The sequence below is a fragment of the Amphibalanus amphitrite genome, unplaced genomic scaffold (genome assembly GCF_019059575.1).
Source record: "Amphibalanus amphitrite isolate SeventyFive unplaced genomic scaffold, NRLGWU_Aamphi_draft 000077F_arrow, whole genome shotgun sequence".
Lineage (NCBI taxonomy): Eukaryota > Metazoa > Arthropoda > Thecostraca > Balanomorpha > Balanidae > Amphibalanus > Amphibalanus amphitrite.
The window spans coordinates 515597-536123 of record NW_024881573.1 but is presented as its reverse complement, the minus strand read 5'-3'; the positions used below and the strand labels follow the sequence as shown (position 1 = coordinate 536123).

Below are 20527 nucleotides of genomic sequence, written 5' to 3'. Positions count from 1 at the left end.
TTTAGCGACTGGTTGACTGATTTGATTCCCGAAAATTAGAGTGACTCGTATGATTGAGTCGATTGAATGAAAAGTTCAAATAAGTTTTAGTTGACGAAAAATAATGACACCAATTAATGACATCAAAGATCACAAAACTACACTGAAAACTGCTTGTTATCACAACTGCAATATGGGGTAGATGGCCAAATAAAGAACAGGGCCTAAACATGAACAGCCAGCTTTGACTTTCAACTGCAATAACTGCTCCAATCCTGGTGATAGAACCTGGCGATGCACCTACCTACCTTTCTGCACTCAGCAGGAAACGTTTTTTTTTTTAATCCAGATGATAAAGTACAAGGCCCTATATACTAATAAAGTGTGATTAATTAATAATTCACATCTCCACATCTCCTCAGAAACAACCCACTGAACTCTATAAATAACTGAAACCCCTACAAAAATAACTGAAACAAAAGCGCCATTTTCGTCTCGCTAAATTTGCTGCATTGTTTAATTTGCAGCAGAACGTTTGTTGATCCTTTTCTCCTGGGCCCTGTTTCACGGCGGAGCGCTGCAGTGCGCTGCGCGGGTCGGCGCGTTGGGTTTCCATGGCAATATCAACAAACTTCCCTCTGACGCTACGCTATGACGTCATCGCAAAACGCTAACACCGCGGCGCCAGCACCATCCGCACGCTAGCAGTATTCGCACTCACTTCTGTTCAATTGGTACTAAGTTCTTCAAGGTCTCTGTTCGAAACGCGATTTACCATAAGCTAATGGATCGCACGCAACGTCACTCGAGTGACGTCAGGGGCATGCCTCGGCTCCCAGCGCGCTGCAGCGCGCGCAGCGTCGGGCGGTGAAACAGGGCCCTGAGAGCCTAAGCATAACATATTTAATATATTTCATTTTTTTAAAGAATATTTTACCGAATATTTTAAAGTGGTTTTATTTCAAATGAAATAATAATTAAAACGAAATTGGTGTTGTACAACCGATTTATTTTATGATAATCTACCATACTACATGATTATCAATGACGTCATCTTACCAAAAAATCAAAGACGTAGAATAAGCATTTATAAAAGCTTAGCATACTTGTTGGCAAAACGTTTTCTTTGTTTTTTCGCAGTCGCACCGTGCCATTTTCGCGTTTTAATTTTATTTGTTGCTACTTCCTTTGTCCTTAACTTATCCTGTGGTTCCAGAGTCCCTGTCCTGTCCATTTCCTTTTAAATATATTTTTAATCCTCATCCCTATCCCCCAGTCCTAACAGTTTCAAATTGTATTGCAATAAAATGTTTTGAATTATTCACATATAACCTATCTACCTTCGTTGGTACTGTTGGTAGCCAGTGATACATCTAGGCAGGTAAGTAGGTACCTACCTGCTTTCCTGCTGTCTTCATAAGGCATACCTAATGAAGTTGTCAAATTTGTAGCACATTTTCAACACTTTCATATGGTGTCAGTGTGACATAAAACCTAGCTAGGTTCATTATGTTTAGGGTTCATTTCAGAAGAGCTCCGCATAACTCACATAAGAGACAGACAGGGGCTTTACATGGGGTAGATGGCCTGATGACTTAGCTGGAATATGGCCAAAATTAAATTGACAACTTTTAGGTGAAAGGTGGTGATTTGGGTTAAGGGGCAAGTCAACTACTGGGTTATTTTGCACCCATTAAATGAAACTTCTGCTCCAATTCTACCCATTGAACTGTAGCAAGGGAATGAAAGAAAAGAAGTAGAGTACTGCATCATCATCTTTGCGGTTGATCCAGCACCGCGGTCCACTGTTATTCGGCTGGTTGTAGCAGAGAGAATAATTCGCTGCTGTAATGCTGTCGGTAGTAGAGCTGGTGATACAGGGGAACCTGAGAGTCGTTGAAGAGATCCTGAGATAGCTATAGGGAGGGATCCAGATAGTGATGAGATCCTGATCTAGATGAGATCCACCTGGTAGAGATGTAGATCTCCACCTTGCGTACAAATACATCTGATGGAAGATGCTTTTTAATTTAGAGGCTTGATGATTCTGTTCATTGTATAGACCATGATGCACGAGATGCTTCTTCACTGCTCGGATTAGGGATAGAGGGATCCGATCAGCTGGGTTTGCGGCACAGTTGGACAGGTGAAGGACAGGGCATTCGAAGTCCCGATGACCACTGCCAAACATATGGGTGGTAATTACATTGATAAATTGAATGTGATCATTCGTCCAGTCACCCATTCCTATATCACTGGCCTCCCCATTAAGAAAATTGCCCACTTAATTCGTATTAGCGTTGCTAGTTTTCAGTTGCCCTCGAGATTCATTTGTTCGACTGCCGTAACCGAATTCTACCAAATTCCTATCGGCCTTACTCTAAGATTAATGCGTCATCATTCTCACACCCTTTCTCGCATTACGTTCGCATTTCATGTATTCGCCCAAATTTAATTGGTAGCCCCCGAAATTCCCTCCGATAGTGTTAGGCGTCTTACAAACCATGGTCTCCCCGGCGAGATAAATGTCTCCTTCCGAAATCCATTTGCATGCTCCGCTAACCGGCGACAAAGATACTTATCGCAGGGCCGTCCAGAATAATTGCACAAATATCCACCCTTTGATGGTTTTAGAAGTAGAATAAACTTTAGTAAAAGACATAGAACCGCGTTCATGAGGTTGTGATCATTATTCAAGTCAGACCGGTTTCGTTCCACAGTGAGAACATCTTCAGTGACAATATAAACAGATATGTAAGTTACATGTTTTTGATGGGATGATTACCCTGACACGATATCGAAATTATTTGCACACACATATGCACACATGCAAAACTCAGTAAGTACACTTCTTCCAGGTGGAGAATTGTTCTACTTAATGATGACGACGCGCGACGGTGATACAAATGCACAGTGCACATGAGAGCAGTTGCACACCATTGGGTACACACATCATAGCGCTAAGCGGTGACATTGAGAGGATATGCCGATGAAATGTCGTTTATTTTTGGTCGCAACCGAAAGATGTATAGTGATTCTAAAATTCTTAAATCAGGGAACGAGCTGTTCGTACCAAGAATTTCAAAATTATCAATCGTAAACGGAGCGTCACATGATAACGCATGATCTCTAATGGACGAAACTGCTGGGGTTGATGACATCAGTCCGGTACGAGGAGATCTGCCTTGGTGTTGAGCCACTCTGGTGAATAAACGTTGATACGTGGAACCAACGTATGACGCCTGGCATGAGGCGCAACTAAATTTGTAAATGACACCAGAGCGACTCGGCTTGGGCAGTTTGTCCTTGTAACGGAACAATGTTCCAATCGTGAACTGGTTACGCAAAACTACTTTAGGGTTCAGATATGGATAATATTTCGTTAATAGGGACACGACTTCACGATGCATCTTAAGCGATTGATCACCATAGAAAGGTAATACAAAGTATTTTTCCAGCCTTTTAACTGAAGCTACGGTTGGGGCTGGACTGAACTGCTTCTGTAGGAAGTTCCGAACTGAAAAATCTACAAGTCGCTTTGGGAACCCATTATTGCAAAAGAATGACGTTAAAAACTTCACTTCTAAATCGAACAATCTGTAGGTTGAACTGATCCGAAAGGCACGAAATATGGCTGATTTCACAATTGCCCTCTTTATGAGCATTGGAATAGAGCTAAAGAAGCTAGTTCCAAGGCCAGTGAAAGTTTTCTTTCTGTAAACTGAGGTTTCAAAGCCACTAGCTGTTCGTTTTACATTTACATCAAGAAAAGAGATCATGCTGTTAGTCTCCGTTTCTTTCGTAAATTTCATTCTTGGGTGCTGAATATTTAAGTAGTTGAGAAACTTGTCAACATGTGAATGATGCTCGAAACCGGTTTCGTTCCATGTGACTGTGGAACGAAACCGGTCTGACTTGAATAATGATCACAACCTCATGAACGCGGTTCTATGTCTTTTACTAAAATATCCACCCTACTAATTTATGGGATTCACTACACGTCCGATAGACTTATGGTACACATATACGCGATTTACATCCGACTTATCTCTCTATCCGGGAGAGATTACCTATGCCCTCTTCCGGTCCGCGTGTAACACCTCCGTTCACGACCCAGGGACCACCGTTCATATCCTGGAACTCTCCTCAGGAACTCTCCTTAAAGGGAGATAATGACCTTTTTCCACAAAATCTGAGTTAGGACCATTTTCTGACAAAACACAACAAGTTATAATGTAAATTAAAACCATTTTGCTCAATTCGGTACCTTGCCGCAAATATCTCAACTTGAAGTCACGTTAGCGGGGAGCGCTGAAAATGACCGTTGAATAAGTACTTACATCACTTTTTGGTACTACAATGTAACTTTTTGGTACATGTAATTTTGTAAAATGAGCGTATTCCTTACATTTGATCTTCATCACATCTAGTTAGTTAATGGTCGTCTATAGTGCCTTCAAAAGATATTCATGGTTTGGGGGTGGTTTATGTCTAAATTTACGCAACTATTTTTCCTGTTCATCATCTGACGCCATATGCTGCTATTTTAGTAGCAACGACTCAATTTTGAATCGGTCCCGCCGACTGCACAATAAAAGAAGATAGATACAACACTTTTGCGGCATCACTGAAAAACTTATGCAGTACTGTTATCAAAATTCTCATAACACCGTTCGACAAACCTGAAGTCTTTTTGAAATAAATATGCTTGTATTTTTCGCTTCAGGCTCTGACGCCAAAATAATGAATTTCGTAGTCGCAATCGCAAGATTTGGCTGCGTTTCTGGCGCATGCCGTTCATTTGTGGCGCAAAATAATACTTGGAAACAAAGAAGAGTAGGCACTATGTACCCCCGAATTAGAATCTAATTAATTCTAAACCGAATTAACTCTAATTCAAATTAGAATCCTTACAACCAAGCAACGACAAGGCGATAACATAAACAAAAACCCAAGCGTCGCTGTTTGAAACAAAAGCGCCATATACTGCGACTTTTTATAGAGAAGGACAACGCATTTCGGTGGATGTTACAAGTACTGCAAGTACTGCTTCTTTTTTGCAAAAATAAAAACCTTTTTCACATACGAAAATGTGCTAGGAAATTTTCATATTTTATAGAAACTACAGTAGAAATAGTATAGATGTCGAGTAATTTTTATTTAAGAAAAAAGAAAGCTCATTATCTCCCTTTAAACCCTGGGATTTACTTTCAAGGCCTTACGTGTCCTGGAGTACATCGTTACCTCCCCTGAGGCTGTCCAGTACCGATTAAGGTACCCTTACAAAATAAGTATGAGGACTTATTCGGGACACTACAGCTTGCCTTATACGCCCTTTGGGTGACTCACCCCTGACCTTCGGCTTCTTGCCTTTGGCATAGCTCCAACTTACTCTCCAACTGCACTGTACCAGTCTTCCCCTTCCCCTGCCATAGAAACCTCTCACTGCCTCGTTACCCAGTATTACCTAAGCGGGAAATCTAACAGTAGCCGGATACTACTGGCGGAAAACGTGCATATGCCCTGCATACGTGACGGTGTGTCCTTCATATTATTCCGGTCTGGACGTGGGTTTAGAGAAGTGCATCTGTGTCTCATACAGTCATGCTGGTAATTGTTACGCCATAGGAGGCGGGCAAACAAGCCGTCTGTGCCTCAAAATGCCCTGTGCCAATATTGGTGGAGTACTTATTGGCGCTAACTCGCAAGAACGCGAAGAACAAAAACGCATTATTTATCCGAACCAAATCGTAATCTCAAGTCCTAATTGCTGCTGCACGCGTGAACCTAATCATCATTTCTCGTATACAATCCTAACAAACCTTGAACCGTTCTTGATTTAATCAGATGATCTAGAACCAATGAGTTCGCACCGATCTGTCGTCTGGTTGTGATCCACCGTATCATAGTGAATTACTGAATGCTCAAACGGAAATGCCTCCTTGAAACTCGTTCGATAACTTCTGATGGGCTACTAGTTACCTAAACAAATTATCTTTATAGAGTGCCAGAATATTGTCATAGGGTCCCTAGCCTTTCATAGGGAATCTAATTTAAATCATCCTATTAGCAGTAAACAATGCGCATCAAACGAAGTGCAGTCCTAGATATCATATAGCATGTCATATTTAAAATTATGCATTAACTGTTACGTTCTTATCCCGTTGCAACTTTCCACAACTAACCATGCTCCTATACAATGACCTTCACCTACCGCACGCGCCCCAATTACGGTTAGCCCACTGCCCTACTGTGGCCGCTGCTCCACTCCCGACGCTGCTCTCATGCCATCTAGCGGCACACGGTCCCGCGTCGCGACCGACGCGTGTCCGACTGGCCGGCAGTGGATCGTCGTCGCCGGCCCCCGACAGCCAAGGTCGCGCGGCTGGGCGGTGCGGCGCGTCAACACTCGCGGTACAGTGCTCGTGTGTGTTGTCTCTTCTGGTCGGGTAGATTCACCAGACGTGTTAGTGAGTGTGAATCTGGTAAAATATCGCTGCAATATTTTCCTGTTCGACATTTCATCAGCTCCGTTCAACGTAAGTGGTTAAAACTAAATTCCTGTCCCATTTAATCGTTTCCCAACAAAGATGGTCTTTTCTAGTATTTATTCTACAGAAGCACAGCGATCGGTACCTATTTTAGTCGCATATTAGTTCTAACCACAAACAATTCTACATCTACCTATTACTCGACATTTCGCAATTTCACTGACGCAAAGTACAAGGACCAACTCAAGTCGCAAAGTGTCAGACCGTCGACCTCAAACCACTACTCTCAACTCTGCACCTAAGTAACAGAAGAAATTCCGCCGTAAGCTCAAGCATTCGTATCTGTCGAAAATCATAACTCATAGCCATATTCATAGATCGATTGCATGAATCAGTCGCCACCTTAAAACATTTCATCCCTTTCCAAACGTATTTACCTGTTCTATAATTGACTTCGACTTCGCAATTAATTCCTATAGCAATATTACCAATGATTTCGCAATGCAACTTTTAGTGAGTACCTACAGCATGAATCTACACCCTTAATTTCACAAACTTCCCAACCTCAAACCTTAATCGCACCTGACTACCGCCGATAATAAATCAACGAACCAGCTTGGCCAAACACAAAGACATATTCATTATCCAATGCTGACATGCATCATGTCATCAATCTCAACGTTCGTGACAATGAGCTGCTTATTCAAATTTTAGCATCTCGCTCCCGGCCTAATCGTGAACTCCAACTGACAATAACGTACCTATTTACTGGCGGCTCTGACATGACCTCACAATTCAGATCCTAATATGCAACTAGGGTGTCTGGACCAATAAGTTCAAAGTAATTTAAGTTTTCCAATTCCAATTGAGAGTGCATTTTATGGCAACCGAAAATGTTTGGCAGTCGTCACGGCACGGCAGGCTGGGCAGAGGGGGGGGGGTCAAGGATTGGGATTGAGCAGACTTTTCAGCAGCACTCACATTCTGGAGTTCCTCTGCGCTCGAACTGAAGAGACTTCTCGCGGGTGACCCCGGACTGACGGCGGCTCCCAGATGGCGTCTCCGGCTCCGGCTGCAGACTGTGTCTCTCGGCTGCTCGACTGTATCTCTCTTCTGGTTGGGTGGTGCACCCTTTTATAGCTTGGGGGGAGGGGGTGACGGCCACGCCCTTGCGCCGTCATCTTCCTCTGCCTTCCTCTTGTGGGTGGGCCCGTATGATGGCGCCCTCTGTCCTGTTTAGTCACCTTGCTCCTCTGTGTCTGCAATTTTTGGCCGTCGAATCGTCTTCGTGTTGGGTGCCTTATCATTTTAGTAGTCGCTGGCATAAACCAATCCCCGAAAGGTTGGTGATTTTCGAGTTTTAATTTTGATTCTTCAGTTTCATTTTATTCAAACTTTTGTTTCCTTCCGTTTCGTCTGCCGGCAACGCCCCTTGTGACGTCACTCTTGCTCCGCCCACTGACGTCATCTTGGTTTGGAGGGTCTGTAGAACAGCGCCTTCTGTCCGCGGTGGGGACGTCCTGAACTACGTTTGTTTCGGACAACAGCGCTTTCTGTCCGCAGTGGAGACGTCCTGAACTACGTCTGTTTCGGAGGCTGTTTGCTAAGTTTAGCAGATTCCGTTGCAGTGAGACGCACTGTTGTGCTACCATGGCTACGTGAGACCCAATGTGCTACGTGCCTTAAGCCTGCTCGTGGTCTCACAGTGTGCCGACGTTTGCTTGTAGCTTCAGCTGCTTTGTAATGACTACCAATGACTCATCCTGATGTGACTGTCTTCAGAGGTGCTTGTCTTAATTGGAGTTTAATGGCGGCCCATTCTGTGCGGACAGTGAGAAATGATTGGGGAGGGTGGACCTGGGGACGGGTGGGAGGAGGAAGGGAATAATGACAAGGGAGGGAAGCGTGCGGCAGCGCTCTGCTCAGCTGCGCGTCACCGGGCCGACCGTGCCGAAAAGATACTACGTTAGATGGTCAAGATGTAGCGTGCTACAGAACCTCAATATCATGATCCACCTGTCCATCACTAGGTATCCTTCCTTATTACATAGAATCTTTGAATGGCATGGCAATTTATAATTTTAAATGGCAATATTTTATGTTTCTTCTGTAGGTAGGTAGGTACACCAGACTGCTATGGACACTTTTCCAAGTTGGTGGGGCAAAAAACCTAATGTATGTCTTGGTTTGAGTCGTTTGATTGAGTTGATTGATTCCTTTCATTGTCGCGTTTGAGTCGATTGAATCAATTCCCGAAAACTGCTCTGACTTGATTGATTTGATTGGTTTCCCAAATTTGTCGTGATTGAATTGATTGCTATTGATTGAGTCGTATACAACCCTGTTCGTAACACTGCGTGATGCATATCTAATCGCTATAAATATACGCCCATTTCTTAAGGCGTCATCCGTTTGTCAATGCATCATCATCATCTTTACCATCTGTAACGCTCACATGTCCCATTTCTTTCCGCCAGGGACCTAGCGGCACGGCCGCCACCGCCGAGCGACCACCGGCCACCCCCACTGAGACGCCACAATCGTCCATGTCTGCGGTTCCGACCACCTTCCTCACCGAGATCGACGCTGGGGGTGTTGGCAGGGGTAGCCAGTAACAGTTGGTAGCATTAGGCCAAATGGGCGCTCAAAAACTACTACCCCATAGGGTTTCCATGTTAAATCGACCTTTTTCAAGCGAGCCCCATACGTGAGTTAAAAGAAAAAGTGTCAATATTATTGTGGGGAAAGGTAGCCTCAAGCTTCCTCTACAACCTTTCTATCTAGCGTTTTTCGATGCGGAGGCCATAACAGGTCCAAAAAGCATTGGGCGCTGCCCGAGGTACCAAAAGCCCCTCCATGAGAGCACAAGTTCCTGCGCATGCGCACTTTGCCTCAACCCTGTACTAGCGTAAATTAGTGATACTGCTCACGGACTCGATCGGCCAATCAGCATCTCCGATTGCATTCATAGATGTCGCTAGCATCACGTAAATCCTGCTTGCGAACACGTTTTAAGAATGAAACAGCTGCGCCATTTCTGCCTTCCATTGATTCCTTCCATCTTAGTATCAACTATACGCTTTTCGACTAACTTTAGACTAACGGTTTTAAACTATGGTTGGTATGTTATTTCTGGTACATATAATTAAAAAATAACTGCTTTATGAATTTGGCTTTACTCGTCAGAATGGAATACTCTATTTTTTCCATATTCAAAAAAATATATCACCTACCATGTAACTTATCCAGGTAAAATGGGCGCTTTCCGCGTCGTTGGTGTACCCATATACCCTGGGTGCTGGCGCCGCTGCCCATGTTAGCGCGACACAGGCTGCAAGAGCTCGAAGACTGAAACTTCAGCGAGCCAGGACTGCAGCAAACCGGCTAGCTGAGACCGCTGCTCAGCGCCAGGCTCGGCTCGCTGCTGACCTCGAACGGCACTCCCAGGCCAGGGAAGCTGAGACGCCTTCACAGCCCCAGGCTCGGCTCGCTGCTGACGTCGAGCGTCACTCCCAGGCCAGGGAAGCTGAGACTCCGTCGCAGCGCCAGGCTCGGCTTGCTGCTGACGCCGAGCAGCACGCTCAGGCCAGGGAGGTTGAGACCGCCGCTGAGCGGCAGGCTCGGCTCGCTGCTGACGCCGAGCGTCTCTCCCAGGCCAGGGAAGCAGAGACCGCTGAGCTGAGCCCCAGGCTCGGCTCGCTGCTGACGCCGAGCAGCACGCGCAGGCCAGGGAGGCAGAGACCGCTGCTGAGCACCCGGCTCGGCTCGCTGCCGACGCCGAGCAGCACGCGCAGGAGTGGCGCCAGCTAGATGCCGAGCAGCAGGCCGAGCGTGCCGCGTATTTACGCGCCCGGCGCGCGGCACTCCGCCTCGCCCACCCGGAGCAGCTTGGCCGCCACTACAGCCCAGAGACTTTCGCCATGCCGGCTGCGCTCAACATTGGTCGAATGGAGCACGTCTGCGGCTTTTGCGGCGCTCTGCGCTGGGCGAAGGAAGCGCCCGGCTCCTGTTGTAGCAAGGGCAAGGTCGCGCCGCCCTTCCACCCGTCGCCTCCGCCCGAACTCGCCGAGCTTTTCACCGCCAACTCGCCGCTGCACCACAAGTTCATGACGAACATCCGACGCTATATCTGCGCGTTCCAGCTCGCCAGCATGGGCTGCAAGAAGGTGCGTCAGCCGGGATGGAATCCCAACTTCACCATCCAGGGCAACGTCTGCCACTTCATCGGCAGCCTCCTCCCGGCTGACGGCGCACAGGCAAAATTTATGCAAATTTATTTCCTGGACGACCAGCTGGCGGCGCGGACCGGCCTTTTTGAAGGCCTGAATGAGGACGTCTTGCGACTGCTGGAACAGGTGCTGCAACGCTGCAACGTCTACATCCAGTCGCTGCTGCCCGCCAAGCAGATGCTAGACGCCCTGCCCGACCAGCGCCGTCGTGATGACTGAGCAGCGCCGTCCGCTGTCGGAGCATGAGCGCCGTTTCAACCTGCCCGCCTGCAGGGAGGTGGCGGTGCTCATGCCCAATGAGCCAGTCGGCCGTCGCGACATCATCCTGCAGCACCGTGACGGAGCGGTGCGGCGGATCGACGAGTTCCACCGCTCATACAATCCGCTGCACCATGTGCTGCTGCACCCGCTCGGCACAGACGGCTGGTCGCTGGCGATGAAACAAGAGCTGGCCGTCACTGCCCGTCAATACTACGCGTTTCACCTGCGCTACAGACCCGGCCACTTTAACATCCTGCCACGCGGCCGTCGGCTGTTCCAGCAGCTGCTGGTGGACGCGGAGGTGAAGGTGGAAGCCGACCGCCTAAACTACATCCGCATTCCGCACCCACCAGGACGGTCTCAACGGCTTCCGCGCGGAGTCCATCCGTGGCATCCGGGACGCCCTGGAGGCGGGCGAGCAGGCCGGCAGAGCCGTGGGCCGGGTCGTGCTGCCAGCCAGTTTCACTGGAGGGCCACGCTACATGATGGCCAGACTCCAAGACTGCCTCACCTATGTGCGTGAGTTCGGCGGTGCCGACTTCTTTGTCACGGTGACCTGTGACCCGCACTGGCCAGAAATTGTCAACACCATCCAACAGCAGTTCCCCGGTGACCAGGCCAGCGATCACCCGGACATCATGTCGCAGGTGTTTCACCTGAAGATGCGAGGCCTGCTGCACCTGCTGCGCGGCGGCGTCCTCGGCCATCATGCACACCATCGAGTGGCAGAAACGAGGTGAGTTCAGAAATACTGCTTATTGTCTCGCGCACACTCGTCAATTGTGATACTGCACCGCATAGCACTCGGACACGGCGGTGCAGCATTGTCATGATACTGCTATTATTGGCCACTTGAAATATTTCGCCAATGTGCTGTGTAGATTCGTTCGAACAAGGTCAAACATTTAATTGTTTATTCTATCCATTTCATATAAAATTATGTTTTTGATGTCATGAAATACATAACATTAGCCTTTATATTACTAACTGACTTATCGAACAACTCATCACGTACAACGTTTGTTGTATACTTAGGTATCATTATCACAGTCAGAAATATACATATGTCTCACGGTCTGGGCCTCGTTTCATAAAAGGAATTACTTACGGCATTCCGTCAATTATGCCAGGTTTGGCGTATTTGATGCCAATTCGGTTTCATAAAGCCGGAGACCGGAGTAATTCACGCCATCGAAATTACGGAGCTTCATTTACGGCAAATGCTCGATTCCGGACCAATTGATGCCATTTGGGTTTCATAAAACGGCGTATTTAACGCCAAATATTTTATCAAGTTCTTGATATAAGTGGTGTAAACTACGCACAAAAATGTTGCGTGAATTTGAATTAATGTGAAGATTCAAAGCTAATTGTCTGGACAAGGCTGCAGTGTGTGTTTTTTAGCATGTGTGTTTGTGTGTGTTTTTATGATGTGAAGGTTTTTTTATGGACCAGTATGGTCTGGAATAAAGTTTTGTCTGTCTGTCTGTGACTCTGTCTGTCTAATTCTTAATATATTTTATAATGTTGAGCTCGGTGAGGAAGAAAGAACAGCCAAAGTGCGAAAAAGAAACTGCAAATATTCTGTACCAGTCGCTTTTTGTGGCCACTATCGGAATTTTGCTTATTCGCCGCGCCGCGCCACTTTCGTAGTTAGGCACTTCTGCTTAGCTGGCTTTCTGCTGTTTTCAACATATTGATCTAATAAAGGATGGTCATCGATATCAATTTTGTTTTTTCATAAATAATTTTTCAGATTTAAATTCAACATAATTGTTTTATAATTTCTCGTAACAAATAAGTGTTGACATGAAATTGTAATTTGTAGGACGCTTGATAAATTACGGCAGCTACACAAATGTGCTTAGTTACGGAGGTGTAAACAATTCCAGTTGTGGCTTTGTGAAACGGCTTCATTTGCGCTCCGTAGTTTGAAAGGGTGTGGATTACAGAAAGGTGTAAGTTACGGCAGAGCTTTATGAAACGAGGCCCTGGAATATCAGTTTTTACCCATGACACAATCTGCTACTATCCATTCAATTCATTTACCATTTTTATCTTTTTCAGGCCTGCCACACGCCCACATCGTCGTCTGGATGGTGCCGGACGACAAGCCGCGTCCCGACCAAATCGACGACTGTGTGGTGGCGGAGCTGCCGGACCCTGCCGAGGATCCTGAGCTCCACGACTTGGTCAGGTCCAAAATGGTGCACGGCCCGTGCGGCGGCCTCAACCCGAGGTCGGCGTGCATGTCCGACGGCGCCTGCACCAAAAAGTTCCCTCGGAACTTCCAGCGGGAGACGGTGGTGCCGGAGCGCGGCGGCGGCTACCCGCTGTACCGCCGCCGCGCCCCGGAGGACGGCGGTTTCACGACCGAGCCGCGCGGCCGTCCTGCCGACCGAGACCGCCCGCGGCTGGACATCCGCTGGGTTGCCCCGTACAGTGGATCTTATTAGGATCTCCAGACGTAACTATGTAGATGGCGTTGAGCCTTAGTCGAGTCCATGTCAAATTCAAGGAGAGGTCACTACCGAGCTGGGCCCGATGGGGAGGTGGGCGGGGAGGGGGGGGGGGTGGCGAGGTCACGGTGCGGGTGACCTGTCAAACAGCCCCGGCGCGGTGCGGCACTGCCGTAGGCAAATGGCGCACTCCAGTGTTGTTCCATATCGCGGTGGTGGGCCGGGCGGCCGGTTAGCTTGGCAGCTTGGAAGGAAAGGAGAATGAGGCATGGTTTTGCTGTGGCCGGTTCACCTACTGTTACTTATGATGCACCCAGAGTAATGCAAATGTGGCGTTGATAATGCAGCTGGCAATGGAATGCTAGCGAATGCTCCGAGCGCCTAGCTATAAGGATTAAGATTATTTATGTCTCCTGAAATTTTCATTGAATATAATTCAAGCACTAGAGGGATCGTATTCGTTCGCCAGTTTTTTGACCGGCTAGCGTTTCTTGCGTAGAGCGCCCTTGGGCAAATAGTTAGGTATAACGCAGGTGATTTTTTTTTTTTTGCTGGTAAGACGCCTTATAGGGTCAAATCAAGCAGTGGCGGCGGAACACCTTTAATGAAGTGGGGGCACTGCCGACTTTTGGTCCCATTCTTTCCATGCAACGCCCATAGGGCTAATGTTAAAATGCCAAAATTAAACGGGGGCACGGTGCCCCGATGCCCCCCTCCCCACCCCCACCCCCGTTCCGCCACCACATGAAATCAAGTCGCTAAGAGACGATGAGGAAAAGTGGACGACCGCCACATTTCTGTGCATGAAGTTTCGAGTTATAAAAAGCTAAAAGTTATTTTACCGTTGACCGGACGCGTCAGAAGGGGAGTCGAGAACAAAGGAACCAGCCCGGAGCCACCCGGGAAGCGCCCGACTGTGAGACAATGAACGCGGCGATCCTCAGAAAAGGGGTAGCATAACTGACGGTGCCGTTCTGAGCGATTGAGCAGGGACACGCAATACGCAAATGCAGCCGCTGACGGGTATGCAGGATGAGCATGTCTATGCGCACACCGGCGGCAAAGTGCTACAGACGTGCGTGCCGACCAGCGACATATAAAAAGGGGGCTAAGAAGGAGCACCTGGCGGAGAATTAAACTCCTCACCAATCGCTCACCTGATGTCCTGCTTCGCGTTGTGATGCAGCACTTCAACGCTAGGGACGACCCCGTCCCACGACCAGGACGACGTCACGGATTTGTTCAGCGAAAACTCACGAGCTGTTACGCGTGTGCCTGCTCAAGGCGTACAGAGTGAAAGTAGTGAAAGTACAGAGGCGGGCCGCGGCGCCCTACTTTCCGCGGCCAATCAGCGCGCGCTATGGAGTGGCGCTTCGTTTGCGCGCTCGCCGCAGAGAAATGACATTGGCTCTCTGTTCTTCGACGCCAATGTCGCATTTACGTGTAAGCTAAAAAACAATAAGATCAGTTAATAAAAATATTTGACCCGAAATTAACTTCTGTTTTGTCTGACCATGATTGCATGTATGACCCCGGTCCAGCCTGGTTCAACTCGGCCCAACCTGGTTCTCAGGTCTCCCTGGCACGCATCTTTACCACCACTCCGCGCGCAGGAGAACTGTTTTTCCTGCGTTTGCTGCTAATGCGCGTGCCAGGACCGACCAGCTTCCTGGACCTGAGGACGGTGGACGGCGAGGTGCTGCCCACCATGCAGCAGGCGTGCTCAGCCAGAGGCTTGCTGGAGGACGGCGAGCATTGGGACCGAGCGCTGGCCGAGGCCACCACCAGCGGCTATCCCAACCGGCTCCGGCTCCTGTTCGCCATCATCTTGACCGAGGGTGGCGCCACGTGTGATCCGGTGCGGCTCTGGGCGGCTCACCAGCCGGCCATGTCCGAGGACATAACGCACCGCCAGGAGCTGCTGCGCGCCGCCGGCAGACCCTGCATGTCGGCGGAGGAGATCCAGCACGAGACGCTCCGGCGAGTCGGACTGTGCCTGCAGCGTCTCTGCGGCCGGACGGTCGGCAGCTTCGGTCTGCCGGAGCCCCCTGCCGCCCCTGTCGGAGCTGAAGCCGAGCCCGACTTCGCTCTCGACCAGCAGCAGGCGTATCTGGCAGAAAACGAGCACCTACTGACGGCGGACCAGCGCGTCGTCTACGACGAAGTCGTCAGGCGGCTGACAGACGGAACCGGTGGCGCCAGTTTTCTTCAGGCTCCCGGAGGCTGCGGTAAAACGTTTTTGGAAAACGTTTTGCTCGCCAAGGTGCGCAGCCAGGGAGAGGTGGCCGTCGCAGTCGCCACGTCCGGCATTGCCGCCTGCCTGCTGGACGGTGGCACAACAGCGCACTACCGCTTTAAAATACCGCTGCGCCTGCACGCAGATGAGAACGTGTGCGGCATGGCACAGAGGACGCCGGAGGCGGAGCTGCTCCAAGCCTGTCGCCTCATCGTATGGGATGAGGCGGCCATGGCCAACCGGCGCGCCTTAGAGGCAGTGGATCGCACCCTGCGCAATCTGCGAGACACCGACGAGGAGTTCGGCGGCATCGTGACGGTGCTGTCCGGCGACTGGCGGCAAATTCTGCCGGTTGTAAGGAATGGCTGCCGGGCCCAAGTGGTGGACGCCTGCCTGAAGTCGTCCCCGCTCTGGAACACCGTGACGGTGATGCAGCTGGAGACTAACATGCGCGTCCAGCTGCACCAGGACGCCAGAGCAGCCGAATTCTCGGACTTCCTGCTGAGAGTCGGCAACGGCGAGCTGCCCATCGTCCGGGAGCTCGGAGAGGACGTCATTGACGTGCCTCTGGAAATCCGAAGCCCGGCCACCAGCGTCGCGGAGCTGGCCGTTCGGATTTTTCCGGACCTGGCGGCCAACTATGTGGACACCGAGTGGCTCCACCAGCGGGCCATTCTGACTCCAAGGAACTCAGATGTCGACAAGGTCAACCAGGTGCTGATGGAGATGCTGCCTGGCGCGACAGCGGAATACCGAAGCATCGACAGCATGACGGACCCGGAGGCTGTGCCGATGCCAACGGAAGTCCTCAACAGCCTCGAGCTTTCAGGACTGCCGTCTCATCACCTGACTCTTAAGGTGAGCAATGAAGCCCATACAGATAAGCTTACAAACATTGTTAATGCAAGAATGTCAGCAATCGACTTGCATTTTTGTGTGGATCGTTCTTAAATGTGAATGTGAACATACAATTAAATTTTTATTTTCAACCTACGCGCGAATGATTTAAACATTTGACACCCACTACTATATAAAAACAATGTTTATTGAAAAGGCTGTTCTATTACTAACATTATTGCAATCCCATCAACTCTCTGTCTCATTAATTGTGTTTGCGTTCATTGTGTTTGCGTTGTTTGCGTACATTACCCTCATGAAAGCTCAATTCATTCCGTGGTGAACCATGGCTAAAAAAGACTTGGCTGCCGAACAACTATATAATACCGATATGATTACATCTGACTGATTTCTGTTTCAGGTCGGTGCGCCTGTGATCCTGATGAGAAACATCGACGCCCCGAGGACTGTCAACGGCACGCTCTGCACCGTCTCCAGGCTCCACGCCAACGTGCTGGAGCTGCGCGTGGGTTCCGGACCGAGCCGCGGCGAGGCCCTGTTTCTGCCGCGTCTGCCCCTGGAGGTGGACGGCGCTGACTCGGGACTGGGGTTCAGCTTCCGCAACTGCTGCGCTCCGAGCGGCTGCCGCTGCGGCCGGCTGCCCTCGCCGAGCTGGCCCGCGCGCTGGCAGTGGTGCTGAGCCGGCGCCGGCGCCCGTTCCTGGAGCGGTTGGTGGCGCCGTTCGACGCCTCGGTGAGCTACTGTAACCGGACGGTGCCGGCGGCGCCGTCGGCGGAGGAGACGGCCGCGCTGCGCGCCCAGTGCCGCCGGCACGGCGTGTCCGTGAACTCGGCGCTGACGGCGGAGGAGACGGCCGCGCTGCGCGCCCAGTGCCGCCTGCACGGCGTGTCCGTGAACTCGGCGAGCTGTCGGCGGCCGTCCGTGTGTCCGCCGCCCGGCTGCTGGGCGGCCCGTGCCCGCCGCTGCCCACCATGTGGCCGGTGAGCGCCCACAGGTACCTGCTCTTCAACCCTGGTCAGACATACACGTCATACAGCAAAGCTGACCCAGCCAGCAGAGCAACAGCGACGGGTCTGCTGACAGCTGGTTGAAAGCATCCTGGCTTCTGGAACGATGAGACCAGAGTCTGACCTGTGACAGAGTGACAGACTGACTGACGAGTGACCTGTGACAGACTGAGTCATCCCCGGTTATCGGTCAGGGGTGCTGTACGGTGCAAATCACGTCATATCGATCACTATATATTTTGATAGTGTATTCTCTCTCGCTGCTTGCCTCAGATTTCAAATTGTTCATTGTGAACCGTGGGGAGGGGGGAGGGGCGGAGCTTCATATTCACTTGGTGGGGCGGCTGCCCCACCAACTTGCCATTTTTCCCCACCAATAAGCGTTTTGCCCCACCAACTAAAGCTGGTTTGCAGGACTTTACTGCTAAGCAAACCAGTGTTTTTCGCATTGAGGAGTTTTGAAATGTCTGTGTAATGCAAAATATTATCTCTGAATGAAAAGAATTAATTCAATGTTGTATTTTACCTAGCTTAACAATCGGACATTGTACGTTTGTTAACTTTTTGCCCCACCAACTTTCCTGGGAAAGCTCCACCCATGGCCGGTGGGGGGGGGGGGATACCTACCGCCGCGGCGATTCGCCACTGTGCACAGGATTGACAGGGCTGGCGTGTCCTGCATTGTTGAGTGTTCTCCTGGTGCTCTCTTTGCATTGGATAGGTATATATTGGGCCAGATGTGATCGTTTGGTGGGATATGCGGTCTACAGGGACGATTGCTGAGCGGTTCGTGGCCGAGCGGTGGTTTGTCGGCCACTTGGACACTGAGCAGCCGACTGGGAGCTGCGAGACGTGGAAGGAATGCTTATTGCTTATTTCAGGCATACCTACGCAATAGTTTTAAGGTGAATTTATTTATTATCTACCAAAAATGTTAGTGTAAGCATTTTATATAAACGCCATGAAAAATGATGGGCTGCAACGCTGGCTGGTTATAAGCGGCGCCAAATTCGAACGGTTGTATTTGTCTAAAGGTACTTATTCAGGTCCTTATTTTCCCTCTCCGAGGGCATGCAGCCATTGATAGCCATGTATCCATTCGATCCGCCCAAGGGACGATTACAGGCGCGGTCGCCGACTGTCAGTGCCGGTAGAACGCAGTCGTTGAAGGAGAGTCGATGCCCCACGCCCCACGGCAGGAGACTGTGTCGGTAAGTGGGTTGGGAAGAGAGTGTAGTAGGAAACAAGAAGGCTTACGGCATAGGCGGCGGAACGGGGAGGGCACCGGGGCACCGTGCCCCCTTTTGATTTTGACATCTTAACCCGCGCACCGACAGGGGTCTGCGCCAACTTAGTACCGACGGGGGGGCGGATGACCGCCCCCCTTAGATCTCGAGAACGAAGCAAGATAGCGACAAGCGGTAAACGGCATGGGATACGCACGGACAAGCTCTACAATTTTTACAAAGGTCATTTTCAGGTCAGGTCAAAGATGACGTCACAGGGGTCAAAAAAGTCAAAATGGCGGTGCTAGATATGGAGAGTTTTTCTCGAATAACTTTCGAACTAGTCAAGATAGTGTTGTGAAGTATATCAAATTAAGAGTTCTGTCATGCAGCTGTCACGCGCACGTATATATTTGTAATTGTGTGCTAGAAGACAAGAATACCGGGGGATGTGTTTTGGAAGTTAAACACTGTTAACAATGCATTGATTATGCAACATATTATTGTTTATTTCTTATGAATAAACTCTCACTGTCATCTTAAAGCGCGTTAATGATCAGTGTAGAAAGCTTTCTAACATAAATAAACAATAATATTACTTAAAAACGGAGAGGATATCATGGAAAATTCTGCAAATCCAATGCAACTGGTGATCCCTCCGCTGCGAAGCGGGGATCGCATTGAAGAGTGGGAGACGGCTTTTAGGGCAGCAACTTCTTCTTATCTGCTAGCCGAGAAGGGAGAAAAGTTTGTCGTAGGTCTCCTCCCAGCATTTGTGAATAGAAGGCCAGCCGAGGTTGCTCTAGTTAGAGAACTTGTGGCTACTGAAACGAGTTTGGACGGTGCCTTCGAAAGTCTAAGGACCTTGGACCCTCCAGTTGATAAGTTTTCGGCTATGCAAGTGTTATGCCGCACCAACTGGATGAAAGGCGAGCAAGTGGACGATTTTTTCTATGGCCTTAAAAGAGAAGCCAGACGTGCTGAAGCAGACCTCGACTTCGTGTGCTCCATCCTGTGCTCTCAACTACCCAAAGAGGTCCAAGGCAAAACCAAATGCTGGTTGGCGGAAAACACCGTGACCGATGAATCCGCAAGAAGTTTGCTGGTCAATGTGAAGGCATGGATGGTTGAGCGCGGCATACCACTGGATATCGGGTTTCACGGAACGGGATGCAGCCCTCCATCCGAAGTGCCACAGAGAGTGCTCACCTGTAATGGCGGAAATGAGCTCAGCCAGCACCCGACCTCGCGTCCACAGAGTGCAACGTCAGCAGGAGCAGACTCACCGCTGGCTGATGAGTCTGTCGCTCGAGTAGACATCAAAGAGTCAAGAAAGAAGTACCAGCAGTCACGATCGGCAACAGGGACATTCAAGGGCAAGTGTTACATCTGTGGAGGCAACCATCTGATGAAATCGTGCTCAGCAAAAAGATGTCCACGCTGCGGAGAAAAGGGGCATGATCTGTTCCACTGCACTGCCTCAAAAGTAAGTCAGAGCGCGGAAACGGATTTTGTGAATCGAGCGGATGATTCGTGCCAGACTAGTACAAGCTGCGCCGTGCTTCTGCCTGTTAAACTAGACGGTCACGATGCTTCTGCTCTGATAGATTCTGGCGCGGGGCCCTCCGTGATTGACAAGGGGTCTCTTCTTAAGCTGAACCTTCTCAGAAAGATTAGACGAACCAAAGACAGGCATGTACTAGGGGTAGGAAACGTACAAGTGCCCATATATGGTCATGCGAACTTGTCTGTGACATTAGCTGACGGTCGGGTCGAAGCGT

General features: G+C 49.6%; 3 protein-coding genes across 4 annotated transcripts in view; all 3 read left to right on the top strand.

Annotated features, from left to right (window-relative positions):
- Nucleotides 1-20527, top strand: part of LOC122379412 (E3 ubiquitin-protein transferase MAEA-like) — a 223803-nt gene that overhangs the window by 7998 nt on the left and 195278 nt on the right. The gene's annotated exons all lie outside the window — the stretch shown is intronic.
- Nucleotides 9155-13867, top strand: LOC122379414. 2 transcript variants are annotated; one of them, XM_043361627.1, is made up of 3 exons: nt 9155-9177; nt 9720-11696; nt 13028-13867. In XM_043361627.1, the coding sequence occupies exons 2-3, from the start codon at nt 11669-11671 to the stop codon at nt 13414-13416; spliced, it is 417 nt and encodes a 138-aa protein (XP_043217562.1). In that variant the 5' UTR covers nt 9155-9177; nt 9720-11668; the 3' UTR covers nt 13417-13867. The 2 variants fall into 2 exon arrangements, 1 of the variants encoding a protein (XP_043217562.1); XR_006256176.1 differs by lacking the exon at nt 9155-9177 and having other exon boundaries at nt 10281-11696.
- LOC122379410 (ATP-dependent DNA helicase pif1-like) lies at nt 14182-18508 on the top strand. The gene is made up of 2 exons (XM_043361620.1): nt 14182-16513; nt 16914-18508. The coding sequence occupies exons 1-2, from the start codon at nt 14942-14944 to the stop codon at nt 17190-17192; spliced, it is 1851 nt and encodes a 616-aa protein (XP_043217555.1). The 5' UTR covers nt 14182-14941; the 3' UTR covers nt 17193-18508.